Source organism: Hoplias malabaricus, chromosome 1 (assembly GCF_029633855.1).
Source record: "Hoplias malabaricus isolate fHopMal1 chromosome 1, fHopMal1.hap1, whole genome shotgun sequence".
NCBI classification, from domain to species: Eukaryota; Metazoa; Chordata; class Actinopteri; order Characiformes; family Erythrinidae; genus Hoplias; species Hoplias malabaricus.
Genome location: NC_089800.1, coordinates 39,932,445 through 39,955,331, shown reverse-complemented (window position 1 = coordinate 39,955,331; position 22,887 = coordinate 39,932,445). Strand labels below are relative to the sequence as shown.

Sequence of the window (22,887 nt, the reverse complement as noted above, 5' to 3'; positions counted from 1 at the left end):
AAGGTTCATGAGGTTCTTTAGGGAAATGATATTAATTGAGAACTGAAGAGAGCCCGTCACTGCTGTGATTCCTCCTCAGGCTCAAAACCACCGCCGGATGATTTGACATAGGGGGATCAAGTGGTGAAACATCTACATTCCTAGCAACACAGTCACTTCTTCCCACCAGAGACAAGTCTGCCAGGAGTTCCCGCTCTCCTTTCAGCCCACAAGGCAGTTGCACAGCTCTACTGACTGCTCTTACTTTTTAGTTACCAAGCACCACTTCTGCTCCAGTGATTCCAGGCCCTGATGTTTGCTTTTTCATTCATCTACAATGCCTATTTCAGGTCATTATGCATCCCATGATCTGTGTTCAGTGCATCTGAGGAGGAAACACACTGAGGACCCCAACCTGCATCCGAAAGCACCCTTGTGAAAACAGAAAGCATGCTTAAATTGCATTGATGTGCTTAAGTTATGTTGTTCTGGAACCCCTAAATCTGTGTATATTAGTCGTATTTTCACGCTTTTCGTCTTCTAATTCAATTTAAATATATTTAAATACTTAGTGTAACATCATCTGCTTCCAATGTCATGTAATCTACTATTAATTTAAAAGTGATGCAATTTGTAAAAATATTTATCGTCATAATTTCTGCCACTGCTTTATTTTTATTTTATTTATTGTTTTTATATTTTATTAATAATTTAAGTACACTTTTAATGTGTATTCAGAGTGTAATTTGGCCAGCTCAGAGAAATATACTTAAATTATATTAGAAGATATAACATAAAAAAGAAAATAACATTAGAAAACAACATAAAGCTAGTACATTTATTGTACATTAAATGTAAATTAATATCATTTAAATGACATATTAGTAGTGATTTTTGTAGACAATATATTTATACATCTCCTATAAATCAACAAAAAATATTACAACCCCACACATTTTTGGTAATCAAACAGAAAGATGTTAAGTATACTGTCTCTACGTGGGACTGAGGTCAAGACAGAAGTGTACTTCTCCCACCCTGCCTATATTCACCTAAAAGAGATCATCAAAGCCATGTATTAAGATCTCTGCAAAGGTTTGTGTAATGTGGTGGGCAACACTTAAGCCCTACACACAGTAGACTTGGGCTCCCTAGGGCAGGCAGGAACACTACGCTTAACAAATACAGAGACAAGGGCAAGACTCTTTACTGTGCAGATAAACGTTCCTTTTTATGGTAAGAATCTTTCATTCCTTACAGAAAAGTTAGAACTCTTTCATAGAAAGATCTTCACAACTTCTAATGAACAATTGTGCATGTAGCTCATGTGCATCTAATCCTAGTTTGACAAGTTTTGGCTTTCCTGACTCTCACTTGCAGGAATCCCAGGATGGGTAACTGCTACCTCAAACATTTTCCTAACTTATCAACTGGATTGCAGACAGCATGGTATCTTGTTTTCTGTCCCAGACTGCACTGGGGGTCAGTGGAAGAAGCTGTCTCTGACTATTCCTTATGGCCTTGCAGACACGGTTAGAATAAAAAGAATGCACAATTTGCCACGCATGCTCCTCATTGGTATGCTGCATATTCAGCAAACAAGCAGGCAGAGGTCTTTTTAACCACGTGCCCTGTAACAAGCCAGTCTTTCCGTCCTGTTCCAATGCAAGTCAACAAACAGCTATCCCCAGCGTCCAAAAGAAAGCGAGGGGGAGGCTTTGTACGCTCAATTTTAGACAACGGCAGGCTTTTATGACACTACTGAAGGTGTAATTGTGACTTATAAATATCCTTTATGTTGTTGGGGTTCCTGGGATACTGCTAAAAAGCTGACAGTATGGAGAAACTATTTAAGTATTTAGTGGGTAAGGAACCTTAAGTTTGAAGGAGGGATTTTTAAACCTTTAACAAACATTGATCTTTATAGAACCAAAATTGGTTCTTTTATGGCACTGCTCAAAGAACCCTTTGTAGCACATTTATTTTGTAGTAGAGTGTAGGTAGTATTTCACCTAGGTAGGATCATTGTGATACTTTATTGATCTGTAATAGAGAGAATAAGACCTCTGTCATTGCTGCTCTAGGCTCAGCACTGCAGAAACTGCACTGTGTCTTCTAGAGGAGGATAGGAAAACAGCCACCGGGACAGTGCTGTAAAAATGAATTACACTCCATCACTGTAGTTGGAGCCCAGAAGCATAAATACCTAATATTTCCTTGTGTTCTTTTAAGGTGCACTTTTTTTGTTCCCAAATGTCCACTTGTACTTTGTCTTCATGGAATATGCTTGAAATGAAATGGGACACAACAGCTCTACATGGGCTTCCCATGGTCAGTGCCACGTGTTGGCTGGAAGGGAAGCGATGAAGCTCCTTCCAATGTTCTTTTGTCCCCAAACCTGTACATGTCCAGCCAGGAGTTGTCATGTGATCATTATAAAGACACTGGTCTGTGTTGAGATACTGATACCCTTCCCCACTGTAAGAACCTACTCTCTGCCCTCAATGCCTTCTCTGTAGATGCACCCCGATGACCTACATACAGTGGCTTCATTGTTTCCCAATCTTGATTTTGCACGTTTGCCGTGTCCATGCTTCAGCACGACCCAAAATTTGCTTTTAGCTTTTCATCGTCCTCTGCCTTCTTCCCCCTTCTTTCTTCTCCTTCTCCATCATTTTTTTGAAGTGTGCTCCAGCATCTGTTATCAGGGTTTTGGCTGTTGGGCAGGAATGTAGGCTCCAGCTCAGCGCAGCGCAGCGTGTACAGACAGGTCTGCAGAGCGACCGGGAGGCAGAGTCTTTTTCGCTCTTCTCTATGAAGGGAGACCCACTAACAGACAATAATACACACAGTTTGCTGTAGAATGGTTAGAGACATTGCTGGTTAAAAACTCGAAGGCACATTATTTAAGGGACCACCGCGGAAAGGTAACATCCTTTTTTTTTCGCTTCAAGTCAACAACAATGGAAAGCCACTAGGAATTCAAATGTGATTTCTGAGGTATTCCTACTTGCATATTGATGATGTGTAATACTTGTGAGTAACAAAAATGTGGCTATAACTAACAATAAAGGCAAATTCCTTTTTATTTACCGGAATGTATGTATTATTTTGTTGGGCTTGGCATATTTCTTTTGCATCGTTTCTTTTGCATTATCACATGGAATGTTGTTTTACCGTGTGACGTCTGGACGTTCTTCAGCTTTATGAGATTTATGATGCAATATGACACCCTTCCATCCAGCAACCACTTCTTAAATGTGAAGTGTTTTGACATTTCTCAAATAGGGAGAGTAGCTGCTGTAATTAATTAAGCTGTGCGCAATTCTGAGGTTGGAGCGTCTCACGTTTGATTTCACCACGAGCACTTTGTTGGGATGGGGGTTTATAACGGCTCAGCCACATTACAGTATTCTACTGGTGTCTATATATAGGTCATGGACAAATATAGCCATTTTTTAAAGTGCCGCTTCATTTGTTTCTGCTTTGGTGAAACAGAAGGTCACAGCCAGGCTGTGAGTAAGTGGGCAGGAATTCCAGGGGAGGGCAGTGTGTGTGTGTGTGTGTGTTGGGTCTCGAGGGAGAGCGACTGAGAATGTGAGACTGTTTCTTCTACTCAGCTGAATGAGGAAATCCGATGCATCTGTTTGTAAACGTTGTCTGCCGTGTGTGCCAATGCCATTAATTGCAGAGCAGCTGAAGGGGGAATCACACCAGGGTTTGACTCATACTCTCACATTGATAACACAGATAGATAAAATGAGAAGTGGACATCACCAGCTGATGAATATGAACTCAAATGATCAGACTGTACTCCATCCGTTGCTCTGAATACTTTGTTAGACCCCATTCAAACTATTCTTTAAAAAGTAAGGACAAACACAGAAGCATGATGCAGGTATTATTTGCTGGTTGTTCAATCTCAGCACTGTGTTGCACTGGTGTTAGTGGATCAGACACAGCGGAGCTACTGGAGTTTTTAAACACTCCTGGCACTTGGCAAATGTATCTACTTACTCGACCCTGCTCTTCTCTGCTTTTTTTTGCTTTTCCATTAGGCAGATTTGGTCGCTTGTACCTAGAACGGTGTGCTTTTTTAGTAAATGCTCACTCATGGTTCCAAGTGAGCTGAGAAGGGACTAAACATGATGTGTAAACCTTGCAGAGTGCTGATTGGCCAGAGGGCCCTGTCAGTCATGACAAAATGCAGACCTCCAGCACTAACTAGACATTTAGAATATCTTCAAGCTACAGTTGTGATCCCATTTGTTTTTATGTGTCCCAACACTTTCTATAAATTCCTGAGGATGTTTCCTCACTATCTGCTCTCTGGTCTGTTTGCAGGGGCAAAAGTGGTCTAATTTGTTGACTAAGCCTCAGTGTTTGTAAATGGGTAAAAAAACTAACTGTCTCAGTCTAGTATGATTGGCTTTCTCTTTACTCATGTCAGAAAAGCAATGTTTTTGAGGTTTTTAGACAACAAATTGCCCTCCAAATGTTGAAAAGCATGAACTCTACTGATCAGTCTGGACTTATGTGCGACAAAGCCATCTTCAATCCCAAAAAAATCATAACACATGAATGCACGATGAATGAACCCTTTACATTTCACCTGCCATTTTAGTGGTTTACAAGCCTGAGGTTCCAGTTAGAGACAGTGATTTGTGACATTTTTGGTCCACTGAAGTCAGAAACATTAGCTGATCTGTTGCTGCACAGTTTGTGTTTGTCGTTCTCTTCTATCAGTGCACACAGGATTCCACCCACAAGACATTGTTTGTTGGATATTTGAGGTTGGTGGACGATTCTCAGTCCAGCTGTGACACGGAGGTTTATGAAAACTCAAGCAGCACTGCTGTGTCTGATTCAAAGCAACACGCTAATTCAGCAATACCACATCAGTGTTATTGCAGCACTGAGAATGATCTACCATTCATAACATACATGGTCTGTGGTGCTTTCATGGGGGTTCTGGATCATTGAACAATAATGTGACAGGGGGATAACAAAGTATGCAGAGTAACCGATTGGACTACAGTGTGAAACCTTAGAAATACCATGTGTACATGCATGGTCAGTGGAGCTGATAAAATGAAAAAGGGGCGTAGAAACAAGCATTTTTTATATTTTGGCTGATCAGTGTAAACATTAGTGAGTCAAGCAGTGATTAGTCCTGGATCACCAGGGCCACTCCAACTCACCCAAAAATACTGGATGTGATCCACGACTCCACAGCTCTGGAGTTTAGGACATTTACCGTATAGGTCTAGGCAAGGCAAGGCAAGGCAAGGCAAGGCAAGGCAAGGCAAGGCAAGGCAAGGCAAGGCAAGGCAAGGCAAGTTTATTTATAGAGCACCTTTCATACAGAAGCAATTCAAAGTGCTTTACAGAAAAAGAAATTACATTAAAAGCCAGAGTAAAATCATAAATTCCAATAAGACAATTACATAAAAAGAGTAAAATGATTAAAATGATTAAAACAATTTAAAATGACAATAAATGAAAAGAAATAAAAGAAATAAAATGCCGTTACAGAAAAGTGCAGAATATTTTAAACTGAGCTGTAAGCCTGCTCAAACAGGAGTGTTTTAAGTCTTGATTTAAATGTGTCTAACGTTGGGGCACTTCTAATATTCTCAGACAGCTGGTTCCATTTAAAAGTGGCATAGTAGCTAAATGCTGCCTCTCCATGTTTAGTTTTGACCCGAGGCAGGACTAACTGACTAGTTCCTAAAGATCTGAGATCTCTGCTCGGCTCATATCTCTGTAGCAGATCTGATAAATACACTGGTCCTACCCCATTTAAACATTTATAAACCAGTAATAACACCTTAAAGTCTATTCTGTAACAGACTGGTATCCAGTGTAAGGATTTGAGGATGGGGGTGATATGATCTCTTCTCTTGCTCCGAGTGAGAACTCTGGCAGCTGCATTTTGAATCAGCTGAAGATGTTTAATGGTCTTTTTTGGAAGTCCAGCTAAGAGACCATTACAGTAATCAATCCTGCTAGAAATAAAAGCATGGATAAGTTTCTCCAGGTCTGGATTAGTCAGAAAATCTCTAATCTTACTGATGTTCTTAAGATGGTAAAATGCTGATCTAGTAACCGCTTTAATATGACTACTAAAACTGAGATCTGAGTCCATTAATACACCAAGGTTGCGAGCCAGTTCTTTAGATTTGAGGGCTCTCGAGTCCAGATACGTAGCCAATCTTTGTCTCTCAGTGCTATTCCCAAATAGTATAATCTCAGTTTTATCTTTATTCAGCTGCAGAAAATTGTGTCCCATCCAGTTTGTGATGTGTTCAAGGCACTTGCTTAATAAGTCAACTGGGCCAGAGTCGTTTGGGGACAGGGCCATGTAAATCTGAGTATCATCTGCATAGCTGTGATAGGACAGCCCATAGTCCTGTAGAATCTGGCCAAGAGGAAGCATATATAAATTAAATAAAAGTGGACCAAGAATAGAGCCCTGGGGGACACCACAGGTTACTGGCATGTTCTCTGAAATATTATTTTCTATTTCTACAAAGTAGTTCCTGCCTTCCAGGTAAGAAATGAACCACTTCAGGACTGTTTCTGAGAGTCCAACCCAGTTTGCGAGTCTATCTATAAGAATCTTATGGTCAATGGTATCAAAGGCAGCACTAAGGTCAAGAAGTAATAGAAGAGATACCTTTCCAGCCTCTGTATTTAAGCGGATGTCATTAATTACCTTGATTAGAGCAGTCTCAGTGCTGTGATTAGACCGGAACCCAGACTGGAATTTGTCTAGGCTACTGTTAATGGACAAGAAACTAGTGATTTGCCTGAAAACTATTTTCTCAATGATTTTGCCAATGAACGGTAAATTAGAAATTGGCCTGTAGTTACTTATCTGAGAAGATTCTAAATTGTTCTTTTTTAGAAGAGGCTTTACAACTGCAGTTTTTAGTGAGCTCGGAAAAACCCCCGACATGAGTGAGGTGTTTACAATGTGGAGTATGTCTAGTGCTATAGTGTGAAACACACTCTTTAAAAAATTGGTTGGTAGTGTGTCAAGACTGCAAGTGGATGATTTGAGATGATTAACTGTGTCAATTAAAATATTACTATCAACAGTACTGAACTCTGACATTTTAACTAAGGAGTTTTTATGAGGTGATGGAGAGGGTACAGACTCATTGTTGGATATAGATGTACTAATCGCTTGTCTGATATTCTGGATTTTAGTGTTGAAAAAGAATGCAAACTCATTACATCTCTCAGTTGATACTAATTCAGGGGCCATCGGTGTGGGTGAGTTAGTAAGTCTGTCGACCACGGTGAAGAGGATTTTGCTGTTGTTAGTGTTATTGTTGATGATGCTAGAGAAATAGGATTGTCGTGTTTTGCATATTGTCGCGTTGTATTGACGTAGCCTATCTTTGTAGATTTCTTTGAAAAAATAAAAGGAAAGAAATAGAAGATAGCAGAGCTAAGCAGCAAAGCGTCTGAACGGCAAGGAAGCAGGAAGCAGAAGATCTAGGTTAGCGGCTTCACATCCACAAATGAATGTGATATTGGTCATATGTACACTTTAACCATGCTGATACAAGGAGTATAGCAGTAGAAGATACACTGTAAGAAACTTTCAAAAACACACTGCAACTTTGTTCAGGCATAACAATAGAGAAATGTAGATTTCTCAAGGCTGTCCTTGTGTGTTACAGGATGCTGATATATTAGGCAGCGTAACAGATAACACGACAGACATGGATCATCTCAACAGAAACCAGTCAGAGCATGGACGCCAGACACATCAGGTGTTGCAGGTGAGTTTTTTAATCACTTAAAGGCAATATGGATGATTCTATTTTACATTTGAAAGCTATGCATCTTTTAAGGTGGAATGGTATGTCTGAGTAAGTAGTCAACTGTACCTTGTTCATGGTTGAAGCCTAAAGTTTTCATTCACTGTTTGAATAACCACAGAAACTCATTTATAACTTGATCTGTTTAGATTTTTTTAGTACTCTCAGTATGTTTAATGGTAAGTTAATGAGCAGTTCCACCTTAAGTTGAGCAATACACCTAGATAGATAGATAGATAGATAGATAGATAGATAGATAGATAGATAGATAGATAGATAGATAGATAGATTTTTTTTTACCTTAAAACTACAGCTTCAAAGTCATTTTGATCTTCTACTGACATGTAATAGGGAGAATAGAGCCTCCATCATTGGTACTCTGGGCTCAACCCTGCAGGAACCGCACTGTGCAACATTTGGAGGGGGCAGAAATCAGTTGTGATTTAATTAATGCAATGTTCCACACCATATCAAAGATTCTGGAAGCAAATGTAACACAGTCATGAAACTGAAGAACAACAATCTAATACAGACCTCAAAAATACAACAGGTCCTTTAGCTAATAAACACAGTTTGAGACAGGATCCCTGTCCTAACGTCTGACACAAATGATTTTAGACACTGATTCACTGATACCTACGGTACAAAAACAACACATATCTCAAAAATTAGAGGCTGTTTTTGACTAAATGTTAAATATGTATATTAGACCATTATAAGAAATAACAGTGTGTCATACAATGCCCATTGTGTTCAGTTAGAAATGACCTAATCTAGCCAGCTCACTTAACAACATGATGTGGTTTGAGGTACATAGTGTAGACATGCATTAGGCCACAGTAGACTCATAGCTCCGGAACAAAACTGACTCAAAGCAAACTTCAGACATCAAACATCAAACAAGAACTGAGCTTTGAGAACTGTGGATCTGTACGCTAGCTTAAGAAATGCCAAGACATTATTGTCGACATTAAATTGTAAGTGTAGCCTGGGAGTATTGTGCAGTTTGTATAAACTGTACAAGAACAGTGCTAACCCTTCGTGTAGATGCATTCACTCTTCCCTTGTCTTAACATGTTACATACTCACTTTCATAATATTTTGTAAGGCATGTTATCTTTGTTTGGATTGGGTGGATATCTGAGCAGGCTTACAGCTCAGTTTAGAATACTCTTCACTTTTTATTCAGGAACTGCACTTTAGTGTTTTTATTTCTCTTGATTAATTTTTAATTTATTAATTTCTTTTATTGTACTATTTTAATTGTTTTAAATGCCTTTTATGTTTTTTCATTCTTGCTCTTAATTTAAGTTTTTTACTGTTTCGTTTCACACTCTTAAGCGCTTTGAATTGCCCCCGTGTATGAAAGGTGCTCTATAAATAAACTTGCCTTTAGAAATCATTCTGACTTGTTTTGACTTTGAAGGAGGGGAACTCTGACAGCATACAATTGGTAGACAATGTGGGAAAGAGCTTTAACTCAGGCTAACATAGGGAAAGAGAAAGGACAGGGGGATACAAGGTCGCAGAATATTAACCAGGTAGTAAGCAACAGGGAAACAGAGAAATAACAGATAGAGCATGAAATGCTGGCATAAGGTCAGTTTCAGTCCTGAGGGCCATGCACATTTTGTGTTTTTCCCTAAATACCCACACAAGATACATTCTTACCCAGCCCTTCATGATCAAGATGAACTGAGATTTGAAGCAGTAATGGAGAATACTGTGACCTACTTAGTAAAATACAAATAATCTTTGGCATGGATTCAATTATTCAACATCCATACCTGACCTCACTAGTACTCCTGCAGCTGCAGTTAAATCCTCTGAGCAATGCTTAAATGTCTTCTTTGAAGCCTTCCCAGTAGAGCACCGGCTGCTAGTAAATCAAAAAAGAGAACAAACTCCGTATTAAGACCCTCCATTTCAGAAGAATAGTCAGATGTACGTGCAGCATCCTACCCAGGGTTAGGGTTAGGGTTAGGGTTAATGTTATAAATCCTATAGGACACGAGAGATTAAACAAAAAGTTTACCATGGTCATTTACCCCAGTCCCGCTGTCGCTAACACTGTCTCTAACAGAATCACAGACTTTGGAAACCATAACTACATTAATGGTAGTGTTAAGCATTGTTTACATATCATGTATTTGCATGTTGTTGATGTTGTAATGCTGAACACTGTTCAGACAGATCAGCAGAGTTTTCTCGTTCCTCTTGCTTGGTTATTTTGTCAGCCACTAATCCAAGAATGTTTGAATCCTTTCAAAATCCACAGTGTCAGGTACCACATGTACCTAATAGAAAAACAAAGAAGCAGAGTACAGCCGAGTCAGTGGAAATGCAATCCACAATTGCAGCTCATCCTTGCCATTTAATCCCAGTCCCGATGATGTAATTCTAACAACAGGGCTGTTATAACCCTTCACTTGCTCATGTCCTCACACAGAGTTCTCTGTCTCTGAAATCCTCCTAACCTCTCTGTTCCTTAACAGACAGGGCTAATTTGATCTAGATAATCTCTTTTAAAGGGTCATGGCTAGCTGGATTAACCCAATGCTATACCATTTATCAAAGATTAGTGTCATTTCTGAGCGGAGAAATGACTGGAGGTTAAAAGATATTAAATATTCAGGAAAGATTGCCTATTACTACCCGAATGCTGTATCTTCGGGAGGATGATGTCATCCCAAGATAGCAAAAAAGAAAAGATTCGGCAATCCCTTCCCAGGCGCTTGCAGATCCCACCGTTACCATGACAACCACCCTTTAGTTGGCTTCCAACAGCGCAGCTTTTCTGTTTTTTTTTTTTTTTTCAGGCTCCAGGCATAACAGAAGGGAAGCTCACACACTTGGCGCAAAGCAGTGTGTGAGAGCTGAGAGCCCCCAAATAGATCAGCTCTTCAGGATTTAGAATGACATTATGCACTGTAAACCATTATAACTGGCATGGACGTTATTAAGGACTGTATAAGCTAAAAGCACCAAAGAAAATGACAACCAACCCTAAGACAATTATGATGTTCACCACAGTGATGTTTGATATTCTTGACGTTCAACAACATTTAGCTCATGGTATTATCTGTATTAACCTCATCTTCAGGTGATATCCGGTATGGCCACTATTTGTGGCCCAGTGCTGCGGGTGCTGTATCCAGTACTTGGCTTTAAGCATTTTGACCTTATTCTCATGTGCAAATGCTATGCACATCCATAGACGCTTAGTAGTTTTGAGCCTGGTCAGTACTTGGATGAGAGACCGCCAAGCTTGCTGGATGTGGTGTTGGTGAGCCAGCAGAGGGCGCTGTCACTATGGTCTGTGTAGATCATTACAACTGTGGTTTTAAAGTCCAGTTGGGTTCCTTAAAGGTACATAACATTAACTTCTCCAGAAGGAGAACTGATTATTTCGTCCTGTACAATGTAAAACATGTATTTCCTTTTGTTGTCGATCTTTAGTTTACTACATAATTTGAACACAACAACTGTCTTTCATACTGTTTAAATATTTCCTGAAAAATGGACTAATAGAAATGCTCTAAAATTATTTGGACTAAAATATTTTTACATCTACTTACACTGGAAGATAAGAAGTTATTTGTCCCTTCTCCTGTAAAGCTACTATATTGGACATGCATTATTTTCTTTGTAAGCTTTTTTTTACAGAGCTGTGTAAAATAAAAGTCATGCAGATGAAATTGGGTGTATTAATTGATGATTTTAAAATGTACAATTAATAGAATATGGTACAGTTTTGCTCCTTACCAAAAGGCACGGATAAACACCCTCCACAATGACAGCAAAAGGTACCACTACAATGACTTTTTCTGAGAGTGTATCTATCATTGTATGCATTTGGCTCAGTCATTCGCTGTCGTGGACTGTAATAAACTCAGACCCTGGCCTTGTATATTTAATCATACTAAACTCTCCGTCTCCTCAGAGCACACCCCTGGACCTGATTGAGACCGGAAAGGGGCTAAAGGTCCAGGCCGAGCGCCCTCACTTGGTCAGTCTTGGGAGTGGCCGTCTCAGCACAGCTATCACACTGCTGCCCCTGCCTGAAGGTGAGTAACAAAGGCCATTTTTATCTGTAAAACAGGTGTGTGTGTAGTCTTTTATGAAATAAAACAGGAATTTTCTCTCTCAGTGTGTGTGTGTGTGTTTTTCTTGACCTGTGTTATCTGTGACATGAGGTGAGTTGTCTCTGCTGTTCATGATCTTGGCAGGACGGCTCAGGATGGCAACATTTTTACATGTGTACAATACATCACTGATCAGAGCCTGCTGTAAACAGTGGAAAACCACGACCCTCTCCTGACTCTATCCATTTATCTCTGGCTCTGGCACTCAGTGTGGCCACAGCAACATTGGAACTGAACAACCTCCACAACACCCCCCCACTGATGATCTATCCATGGTTCCCATCTAAACTGCTGGAACTTCATTGGAGGGCACCAAGGTTCCAAGAATCAGGAATGGAACCAATTCTTTTGGTGGAAAAGAGCTAACTAACAGACATGGATGTGGTCTGAGTGGGGTGAGAGATATTTTAGGGAGGTATTTACACAGTAAAACCAGAAAACCTTTGTGTGACTCTGTGTATATTAGCTCCTAAAATGCTATGGCTGATCAACAGGCACAGGTAGAAAGTTGTGTGCATTTCCATTCATTTAAACCCATACAAAAACTAACGGTAACAACCTTGCAAAATCTGAGAGCTATTAGGTACTTTTCATACCTGTATTTAGGTCACAGCCTCTGGAGACGACACACATAAGCACAAAACCACACAAAACACACACTCAGATCCCCTCCCCCATTAAAGTCTCCAGATTGAAAGGCTAATGGCCCAGCTCTGTCATCATCATCCCCCTTTTCCTGAGCCAGGAGCAACAGGAGACCTTTAAAAAATGCCTCCCTACTGCTTAATCAGCTGGCTGCCCCCACCACCACCACCCCTGAATTACCTACCTCCCACTGCCCCCCCCACCCCCCCATACATCTGCCTGATACTGCCCAGATTTCTTTACTGTTACTCCTTTATCTCAAGCCATCTGTCTACAGAAGACATTTTGGAATGTTCTGGAAGAGATTCAGAGGCATTTATGTATGTTTTTTTTCCAGTTCAGGTAATGCTGAATGAAATAGTGGTTTGTTCAAACTGTAGGGGTTCATATGTTTATCTCACTGGCGTGACTGGAGATAAGGCTGGACAGGGCCAGGGGAGAGGAGACAGGAATGTGCTTTTCTTCTTCACACTAGAGTCCCACTTGTTTACCTTGGCCTGGAGATTACACGCTTGACCTCCATGCTCTAGTTCCATTGTTGCTGTGTCTCTCAGTGAGTACTGGAATACATCATGAGTCATTCCCTCTGAAGGCCAGGTCCACATTCTGCTCCACGGTACCCATGGGTGACAAAGTAGACTTCGCCTTAGGTGTGAAAAGGCATTCTGATGTAACATTTTTGACATTAAATAAGCCTTGTTGCAATAACAGTCTATACTCTTCTAGAAAGACTTGAAACTACATGTTGAGATATTTCTGCTACCTTAGTGAACTGACTTCAAAAAGTCAGTGAAGTCACTACCTTACTGACGTTTAGTGATTAGTTCCAGATAACACAAACCACTCAAACTCAATGGAGTTGTGTTGTCTTTCCACTGCTACATTATACAGCTCTATTGTACACTTGGCATAGGGCAAGGTGAATGTAGACTCATGTTTAGCTGATCCAGACCATCCCAATTCATTTTACTTGCATTTCCACAAAAAAATGCACTGAAAAAAGCAACACTAATGAAATTATGGTAATGTTGCTCCTGGGCTGCCTCTACCATTGCAGAGTGTAATTCATTTTTACTGCACTGTCCTGAAATCAAGGGGGAGGGAGAGGAAATGTTTCTTACTCTCCTTCAAACACATTTTGCAGTTTCTGCAGTGCTGAGCCCAGAGTAGCAATGACAGAGGCTCTATTCTTCCTATTACATGTCTGTGAAGCATTACAATCATTCTGAAGCTGTAATTTTAAGGTAAATATTTCAGGGTGAGTTTAGGATAAAATACAACTTAGTGTTCCTTTAAAGTAACTTTAAAGTAGTTATATGGCGTCTATGCATGTCTGGAAATTCTTGGGAAGTGTTGGGAAGTTCTCCAAAACAGAATTGTAAATTTAATGTAAATATAAACCGTGGTGTAACTCACTGCATAATTTAATAATACAGTAATCACAAATGAGTAGTGTAGGAAGACAAATGAGAGAATTCTGTCTTCAATTAATTTATTTTTTATTAATTAATTATAGGAAAGACCACTCTGGGTTATGAAGCTATGGACATAAACATCCAGGGTCCTGGAGTTGCTGCTCAGCACTGCTTCATTGAAAATAAGACTGGAGTCATCACTTTGCACCCCTGTGGGAACCAGTGCAGCATGGATGGACTTCCAGTCACTAAGCCTGTTCGCCTGTCTCAAGGTATCTGTGACATCTATGAATAACCAATCATTACTAAGAGCAACTGAGTTCAGTGCTTCACTTGCATACCCACTTTCATATATTTACAGTCAGACTGGATTTTACATGCAAGGATCAGGTTATGCTTTGCACTCAATCGCTCACATTTAGCAGGTTTAGGCTCTTCCACAAGGGGGCACTCGTGTAGCTCTTGATATTTGTACATTTTAAAGAGCCAATATGGAAATGTACTACATTTTTATTCCATCCATCCATCCATCCACTATCTGTAACCGCTTATCCAATTTAGGGTCGCGGGGGGTCCAGAGCCTACCTGGAATCATCGGGCGCAAGGCGGGAATACACCCTGGAGGGGACGCCAGTCCTTCACAGGGCAACACAGACACACACACATTCACTCACACACTCACACCTACGGACACTTTCGAGTCGCCAATCCACCTGCAGCGTGTGTTTTTGGACTGTGGGAGGAAACCGGAAGAAACCCACGCGGACACGGGGAGAACACACCAACTCCTCACAGACAGTCACCCGGAGCGGGAATCGAACCCATAACCTCCAGGCCCCTGGAGCTGTGTGACTGCAACACTACCTGCTGCGCATTTTTATTCCATAAAGTCCATATATAGTATGGCTTTATGCACCAAACACAGTAATATGTCATTTTTAAATGACCATTTTTAAAAACTTTTAGCTCTTACAACTAAGCACACTGTATTTGAAACTTCTGAAACTGCCTGTTGTGTTTGTGCCTCAATCTACTTTATATTATTATTATTATTATTATTATTATTACTCTGTCTGAGTCACAGTGTTGATATGTTAAAAAAATCACTTTTTTTTAAATTCTAAAATATATTGATCTATGGATCAACCACCAGCTCTCTGAAGATCCTTATGATATAATAACTGTTCAGCCCTGTGATATTTAGACTCTGAAATGATGATTCTCCTGAGAGCAGGAATTGATTGCTTAGATGTATCAAGGAGAGTTACAGTCTTTTTGAAATTTAGATACTAACATGAGAGTGAATTTTTACTTGACTTAAGAATGAGGTGAATAATAACAAAAAAAAAACTCTTGGCAGTCAGTGTCACCTCTCCTGTATACACACAATGCTTCAGATTAGAAGCTGATTAAACGAAGGTTATAAGGGTTCTATTATTGCAAGAATTTATATTTTTATTGCTTGAAAGTTTGACCTTTGCTCTGAAAGGAAATGTATCTTGGCAGTGCATTGTGGTTGTAGTCTCTGCAGGTGTGGGAAAGGTCACGTACGCCTGTTCTTTGTGGCCAGGGAATCCCTGGATATCAAGTATCTGTGCTACACGTCACAAATTATTCTCTCAAGATTATGGTCAACTATGAGTTACGCCCTCTGGCTTTTGTCTCTATGGTTACACATTTGGCAAAAGCAAATTAACTCATTTAACTGTGCAGGTCCCCTGCCAGAGTTTGCAGCCAATTGACCTCATTCAATCAAATAAGGGCAATCATGTCAGTGGCTTGGAACTCTGTCATTTTCGACTGGATGAGTACATTTACAATCACAGCTGCTCCCTGTGCAAACATTATCACCATGAAAAGACATGCAACAGTGATACATGAGTGTGAAATTACTTTGATACATTCATGAATGAGACACACTGTGCCCCAGCAGAAAACCTGGGCCATTATTCATAAAGCTCTTGAGAGCAGGAGTGTTAGGTCTACTGATCTAGGTTCTGTTTCTATCAGTGAGGTCATCATAGACACAAAAGCAAGCAGATCTTAGATCAGCACTCAGAGAAGCCTTCTGTATACAGACACTGGTCCAAAAATCTTTTGTCTGTTGGAAGCAATTTGACTGAACAGGTCTTGGGGGAGGGGTGTGTTTGGGGTATTATCCTCTGTTGTGTAGGCTAATGTGTGAATGGGTGAATGTAATTTGGATGGCTAATCTATAGCAGTTATTACTAGAGCACACTGGATTGTCCGAAGTGCTTTAAAATAAACACTTTTGCACAGTAAAACATAGCAAGCTGTTTTTTGTTTGTTTTTTTAACACTGTGCCTTTAAGAGGGATATTTGTGAATGCCCTTATTTCTGATTGGCTGTCTTAATTGTGCTTAATTCAAAAAGCGGTCCAGGCTGAAACACTCAAATGTGTTCAGATGGTGGACTGTATTCCTCTCAAAATGCCATCTTATCCTGTGGCGGAATGGAGATTTCGCAGTTGTCTGTCACGGAGCATATTTTCTTCCATGTAGCATGTGTTTTCTGCTGCAGACTGAATTGAAAAATTTTCAACTTGAGCATAAACTGTGCCTAAATAAAATTATTCATTCATTATTTGTAACCATGTATCTAGTTCAGGGTCGCGGTGGGCCTGCTCAGAATCACTGGGTTCAAAGCAGGTGAACAGTCCTGGGGTTGCCAGCCCTTCACAGGATGAGACATACATACAGACACACACACACACCTGAGTGTGTGTAGATATTTCCTCCGGGTGCTCCGGTTTTCTCCCACAGTCCAAAAACACACACCAATCCACCTACCCATGTGTGTTTTTGGACTGTGGGAGAAAACCGGAGCACCCGGAGGAAATATCTAAATGTCTTATATATATATATATATATATATATATATATATATATATATATATATATATATATATATATATATATATATTATTATTATTTGTCAGTCATAACAATTCTCTGTAACCCCCCTCTAGTTCTTGAAAAATATTCTGTTGGAAAGCATTTTATGATTCAGAACTAGTCATCCGATATCAGTGCTTGGCCACTCATGTTCACATTTCTGAAAGCCATCGTCAGAGAGCTGATCCAACACCTATAGAAACAAAGTAATTAACACCACTCATTTCAAAAGCTTGTATGTTTTGTTTAATGAATTTCTAATTTATTTATCTGGCTGCAGCAACATAGCTCTGAAAATGACCACTTTAGAGAGAAGCTCTGACTCAGGAGAGTGGCAACTTTCTCTCTCTCTCTCTCTCTCTCTCTCTCTCTCGCACACACACACACACCCCTCCTTCTCCATCCCTCTCTTCTCCTGTGTGAGTTGGCTCCATTGACGGAGACAGCTGTGCGGTTTCTGTCGCCTCTGAAAAGCAGCGGCTCTGAGGAGGTGCTAACGGCTAAACGACCGAACTCAACGCGATATATTTAGCCGCGTTGTGTGAGACGAAGCCGGGTATTTATTTGTTTATTTATTTTTTGCCGGGACAACACAATTTTGGGACAACTTAACGGATAAAATGGACCTCGGTTGGACATTGCTTTTATACTTCGACACAAGCTTCAAGCAGGTTGTCTCTGTTTGCTTTTTCTAGTCACGGAATCTTGGAAAATATGGAGAAACGCTAAACGACATTTCCATAACAGGCACAATCAGTCCGCTTCACACAGCAATAATTTGCCCATAAAACCCCCACGTGGCTTATTTTTAAAGGCACAGCCACCATTTTTCCTCAGTGGAGACTCCGCGAGACATGACGGTTAGGATTTGAAAGTAAGTGAAGAAGGATACACGCTACCGCTTTTATACTCTCTCTGATATAAATCACCGAAATTAACATCTAATTAACTTAACGTTATACAGTTGTAACAGCCTAGTAATTTCATCCTGAAATAGATTAATCTTTAGCTAATATTGAAAGCTTGGAAACATAACAACATTTTGAAGTAAAGACAATTAATATGCCAGCAAAAACACATCACAAATACATTTGATTCACCATACCAAAGTAATAACAAATGATAAAATGGAATTCCTGGAGTAGATTAGATATTCACAATTCATGAAATATCATGGTAAATACTATGGCATATATAGCTAGATTATGTGCTATGGTTTAATGCCAATTGATATAATCTTATAATCATGGGAATATTTGGTATTGTTGAATTCCATTATATATTTGATATACCACGGTAATACCATCAGGTATCATCATAGACATGGGAATGCAATGCCACACTTTTCTAAGGGTAACAGCATAAATATACTTTTAAAAGAACAGCAATGGTTTTAAGGTTCAGTTGTGTATCTACCTAAAATGTTACACTACATTACATTTCACTACACTACGTTTCATTGTGGAAATGTACATAATAAAATTAAATACCAAAAGCCATGCAAACATTAGTAATGACATGAAGATAAATGCAACTTTAAAAGTACTGTATGTAGTATAATAATAGATATAATATGAAATTATTTAATGTACTATAATATTATTTAACTAATGATGCTGTGTATCCTTGAGGGTTCTACCCCAGTGACAGACCGGTCCCTTTTATCCTCATACAGTGGCTTACACAAGCTCTGAGTGGGTTGAGGTTCTGACATTATATATATATATATAATTCCTAGATAGATGTCCTTACATGCATTTGTATAAACACAGTTTAAGATGCATAACATAGAACATAGTTACATCATGTTGACAGTGAGATAAAAACCTGTGGGTTACAAAGCTGGCCCTCTCTGCAGAGTGGTATATAGAGTACTGTATACTATTACACAGCTATTCCTGGTCAATGTGACCCAAGAGTTCTAATCCTCATACTTTCACTCAATTTCTGTACTATACAGTTTGCTCAATTCCTATCGATTTGTTTGTGAATAGTTGTCTGAAAGGTAACCAGAATATTTGTTTAGCCTTTGTTGTGTGTTTCCTTTGTTAAGCTTGACCCTAGGGCTCCCCATGTTTGAGCATGGTCAGTGGGGAATCTGAAACATCTGCACTTATAAGAGTGGTTGCACATTAGTTAAATGCATCACTTGGGGTGTGTTCAGACCTGTAGTTTGGTTGCCCTGGTCAGGACCAAACAAGAAAATAATACATTGTTACATTTTTGTCCTGGTTTAGTTTGAGTTCACTGAGACATTTACAATCAAACTAAATTATGTAAAATTTGGGCTAATTACACTTACTTGGGTTGTGTGCGAAGTAGTTTTATCAACAGGAAACACAGCAAAAGGTGGTAAAATTGATAAAGGAGTCAAAACAGAATGTCCTCCACTGCATGAACCAAAGCAGATCCACCATGGAGAAAAGATGTTAGGATGTCTGCTCATTGTTTGATTATAATGTGCTCTGTTCCCTTGTGCAATTATTCATGTCTGGTGTTTAGTTAGTTTAGATGGCTTTGGTTCACTTTGCATTCACACTTGAAACGAACCGTGCGGTTCAAGAAGATGCAAACAACATTTATGAATGTGACTGTTTGTTATTGTGACATATTATTCTAAAACTGCGGCGCACATGAAGTAAAATAAGAATGTCATCCACCAATGAACCAGTGTACACTACATCCCACACATAGGGCTGCCATGTATAAACAAATATTTTCCCTGATATATCTAGCCCACTAGGTGTCAATATAAAGACAATTGTATAATATAAGGAAGAAACATTGGAAAAAAATGTAATTTAATTAAAAACCCTACATGTAGTGTTTTTGCAATGCTTTTATTCATGTAAAACATAATTTTTTTGCATCCTTCATACATTTTAATAATGCAAATTTAAAGCACAATTTTCTGAGTCTTTTGAACACTATTTGTGTGAAGAATTGAAGGCTCTAATATACAAGAATAAGGTGTTATCCTCACATATGTCCTTAGTAATTATATACTATGGTGATTAACCCAAGAGCCCTGCATGCCAAAGACAAACTGTATGTGCAGGTAACTAAAACCTGGTCTCTGGCAAGGTTAATGTCTGACCACACAAATGGTTAACCCCGAGGTCATACACAAACACATTGCCTTAAATAGCTGTCATTTTGGTATCCATTTTGGTTTAAGAAAAGCTTTGAACATTCTTAGAGCTACTTCTGAAAATATTTTGTTCTTATTTGAAATAAATACATTATATGCACAGACTGAGAAAAAAACACAATGGTCACTGAAATAACTTGAAACTGACAAAAGCAATAGCAAATAAATATTTACCGAAAATCTACTAATGAAAATTAGACATTGCTTTTGAATTGTTGTTCAGTAGAATACTTTTTAAAACAAGCTAATGAAACTGGCCTGGACAAAAATGATGCTACTCTTAATATTTTTTTGCACAAATGTTTCAGGCAGTCAAGCAATTTCTGTAACTTTCAGTGAGACATCTGCACTTGTCCACAGGTATTTTGGCCCATTCCTCGTGAAAAAACTGCTTCAACTATCTCAGCTTGGAAGGGTGTCTTCCCCAGACTACCAGCAATTTTGTCCATGTGTGTATTGTGATGATTTAGTACAGAGACATCATGCCTGCTGGAGTAATATGTGCATGTATGACAGGACTAGATTTGACTGATATCAGATATAACCTGATCTAACACAAAAGCAACGAAGCATTTGAAACTAAAGCTAAACTACTATGATGCTAGAGGCAAGAATGTGTTAACTCTGTCTCACAGAAATGTATCTTCAAGCTATATAATTTGTACTTGTAGAGTCAGAGGGAAAGAGGTGTAGTGGTTCAAAGGATTCAAGCCCTTTTGAAGCAAGTAGAACTTCAAAGAAAGAGCAACTTCTTAACATTTAATCAGTTTGTCAATAGAAGAAGATTAAAATATATATAATACTGGAAACTAGTGAAACGCAGCAGTGAAGTCTCAAACTTGTTGATAAATGTGAATTACTGGAAATATAGTCATTACTGGGTACATAATCAAGTATAATGAATGCTAGACCTGGAAGGGTTAAGAACTTACGCCACGTCTGCAGTGTTCATTCTTGTCTGTTATGAACTCAATGCTTGGTATGAACAGTCCTGGTGACGCACTGGGGTTTGAATGGTTCACTTTAGTCTTCTTTAGTGCTTGTCATGCTTTTTAACCAGTGTGTGTGCTTTTAGTTATCCCTTTGTTTGAAGGTCCCTTGACTAGGAAGGTTTACTGCTTCATTCTGTCATATTTGTTTTGGTCTGCATTCTTTTTTGACCCTAGAGTTACAAAGCTGATTGTACTGTAATATAAAAGATGTATACTGATTGGCTATATGTTTATATAGATATAGACTCACTTTATCAGTTTATTAGATTGTTAAACAGAAAAGTTGGTTATTTATTAACGAGCAAAGTATTAATAATATCAGTCATGTTATTATATCTAATATTATAACTTATATGTGCTTTTCAAAGGACCCAGTGACCTATCGAAGGGCTGTATTAAGGGCCGTTTTTTAATATTTGAGGTAGCATTGCCCAGTCATACATTATACTTAAGGTGCATTTGGAAATAATGGTTTTATTTGATGTCACAAAAATATGTATTTACATAATATATTCATCTATTCAATCTATTTGGATCTTAGCCTCAGCCCAAAGTGTGCTATTATATTTTGCTATTCACTTAATCTAGAAGTTTGGTAGACTTGTGTTTACACGGCAAATTAACATCCAGTTTGAGGTTTCTCATATTGTTATCATTACAAAGAGCATTGTAAAACCTTGCAATGGGATGTGCACATTGTGCATCCCTGGGTCTACACAGTGTCTTCATGAGCAGGCCAAATTCTTTCTGCTTTCAAAAGAATCTCAGGGAGGCTCATGAATTTTAATTACTAATCAGCTCCCAGTCACAGTTTGTCATCTATCTCTGCGGAAGTTCTTAATGCAGTGGAATTCAACCCAGAGGTGTGAAGAATGTTCTCAGTGCTGCTCTCTCAACAGGAAACACATCATGGTGTTACATCAGTAAACTCGCTTTCAATATAAAGAGTAACTGAATCAGAATAGTCTGCTTAACTGAAATGCACAGAGGAACTGAATATGTCATTATGTGTCTTTGTGTAATGTACTGTTGACTCAGCATATAATCAGTCATCCAGATGAGGCTACTGACTGCATCAACCTCCAACTATTCCTCTTTCCGTATCCCACAGAGAACCCATACTAGATAATTAGGCCTAATTTTGTGTTTTGGAGAGAGAAAGCATCCAGGCTGCCAAAGTGGCTCATGTGCCTCTTCAGTTGGTCTGATGCATGCTGTAATTGGTCCACAGCAAAATGATGGTAGGCCAAATGGATATTATGTTTTCTTCAAATTTTCCAAGTGAGCTGTGTGCCCACACATTGGCATCAGGCTATTGCTGACAGCAAAGTTATTGCCATTATGCCTATTTAGAAGCTTCAGCCATATAGTAATACAATAACAGCCAGGCTATTCAAATGAATACATAAATCTAACCAGCCCTGAAGCACCCTTCCCTAAACAGCATGTGGCAAGTTGACATTTTTACACAATAAAAGACCACAACTGACTTCAAATCAGACAGCACAGATATTGAGAGAAACATACTAGGTTAAGCATTCCGTTATCGTGGGCATGAATCATGTTTATGGATCATTTATGCCTTAAGGCTCAATTATCCTCAATGTTTGATATGGATACACATGAAGGCATCTCTGCACACTCGTGTTAATTTTGTGTGTATTTTTGCATGTTCTGAGAGAGCTTACGAATATGGAAATAACAGACCAGCACCACTGGCAAGTTCCATGGAAGTGCTTCCAGCCATATTATAACATCTGCTAAAATAAGTGAAAATAATTCTCCATTTACATATTACAAAGTATTTAAT

At 39.1% G+C, this 22,887-nt stretch overlaps 1 protein-coding gene across 4 annotated transcripts in view; it reads left to right on the top strand.

The window, feature by feature from the left end:
* phldb1b (pleckstrin homology-like domain, family B, member 1b) overlaps positions 1–22,887 on the top strand; it is a 109,428-nt gene that overhangs the window by 16,338 nt on the left and 70,203 nt on the right. For all 4 annotated transcript variants that reach the window (XM_066662533.1, XM_066662537.1, XM_066662536.1 and 1 more), the window contains exons 2-4: positions 7,674–7,775; positions 11,758–11,881; positions 14,121–14,291. In XM_066662533.1, coding sequence (XP_066518630.1) covers positions 7,716–7,775; positions 11,758–11,881; positions 14,121–14,291 — 355 coding nt within the window. In that variant the 5' untranslated portion in view covers positions 7,674–7,715. The remainder of the gene's footprint in view (positions 1–7,673; positions 7,776–11,757; positions 11,882–14,120; positions 14,292–22,887) is intronic.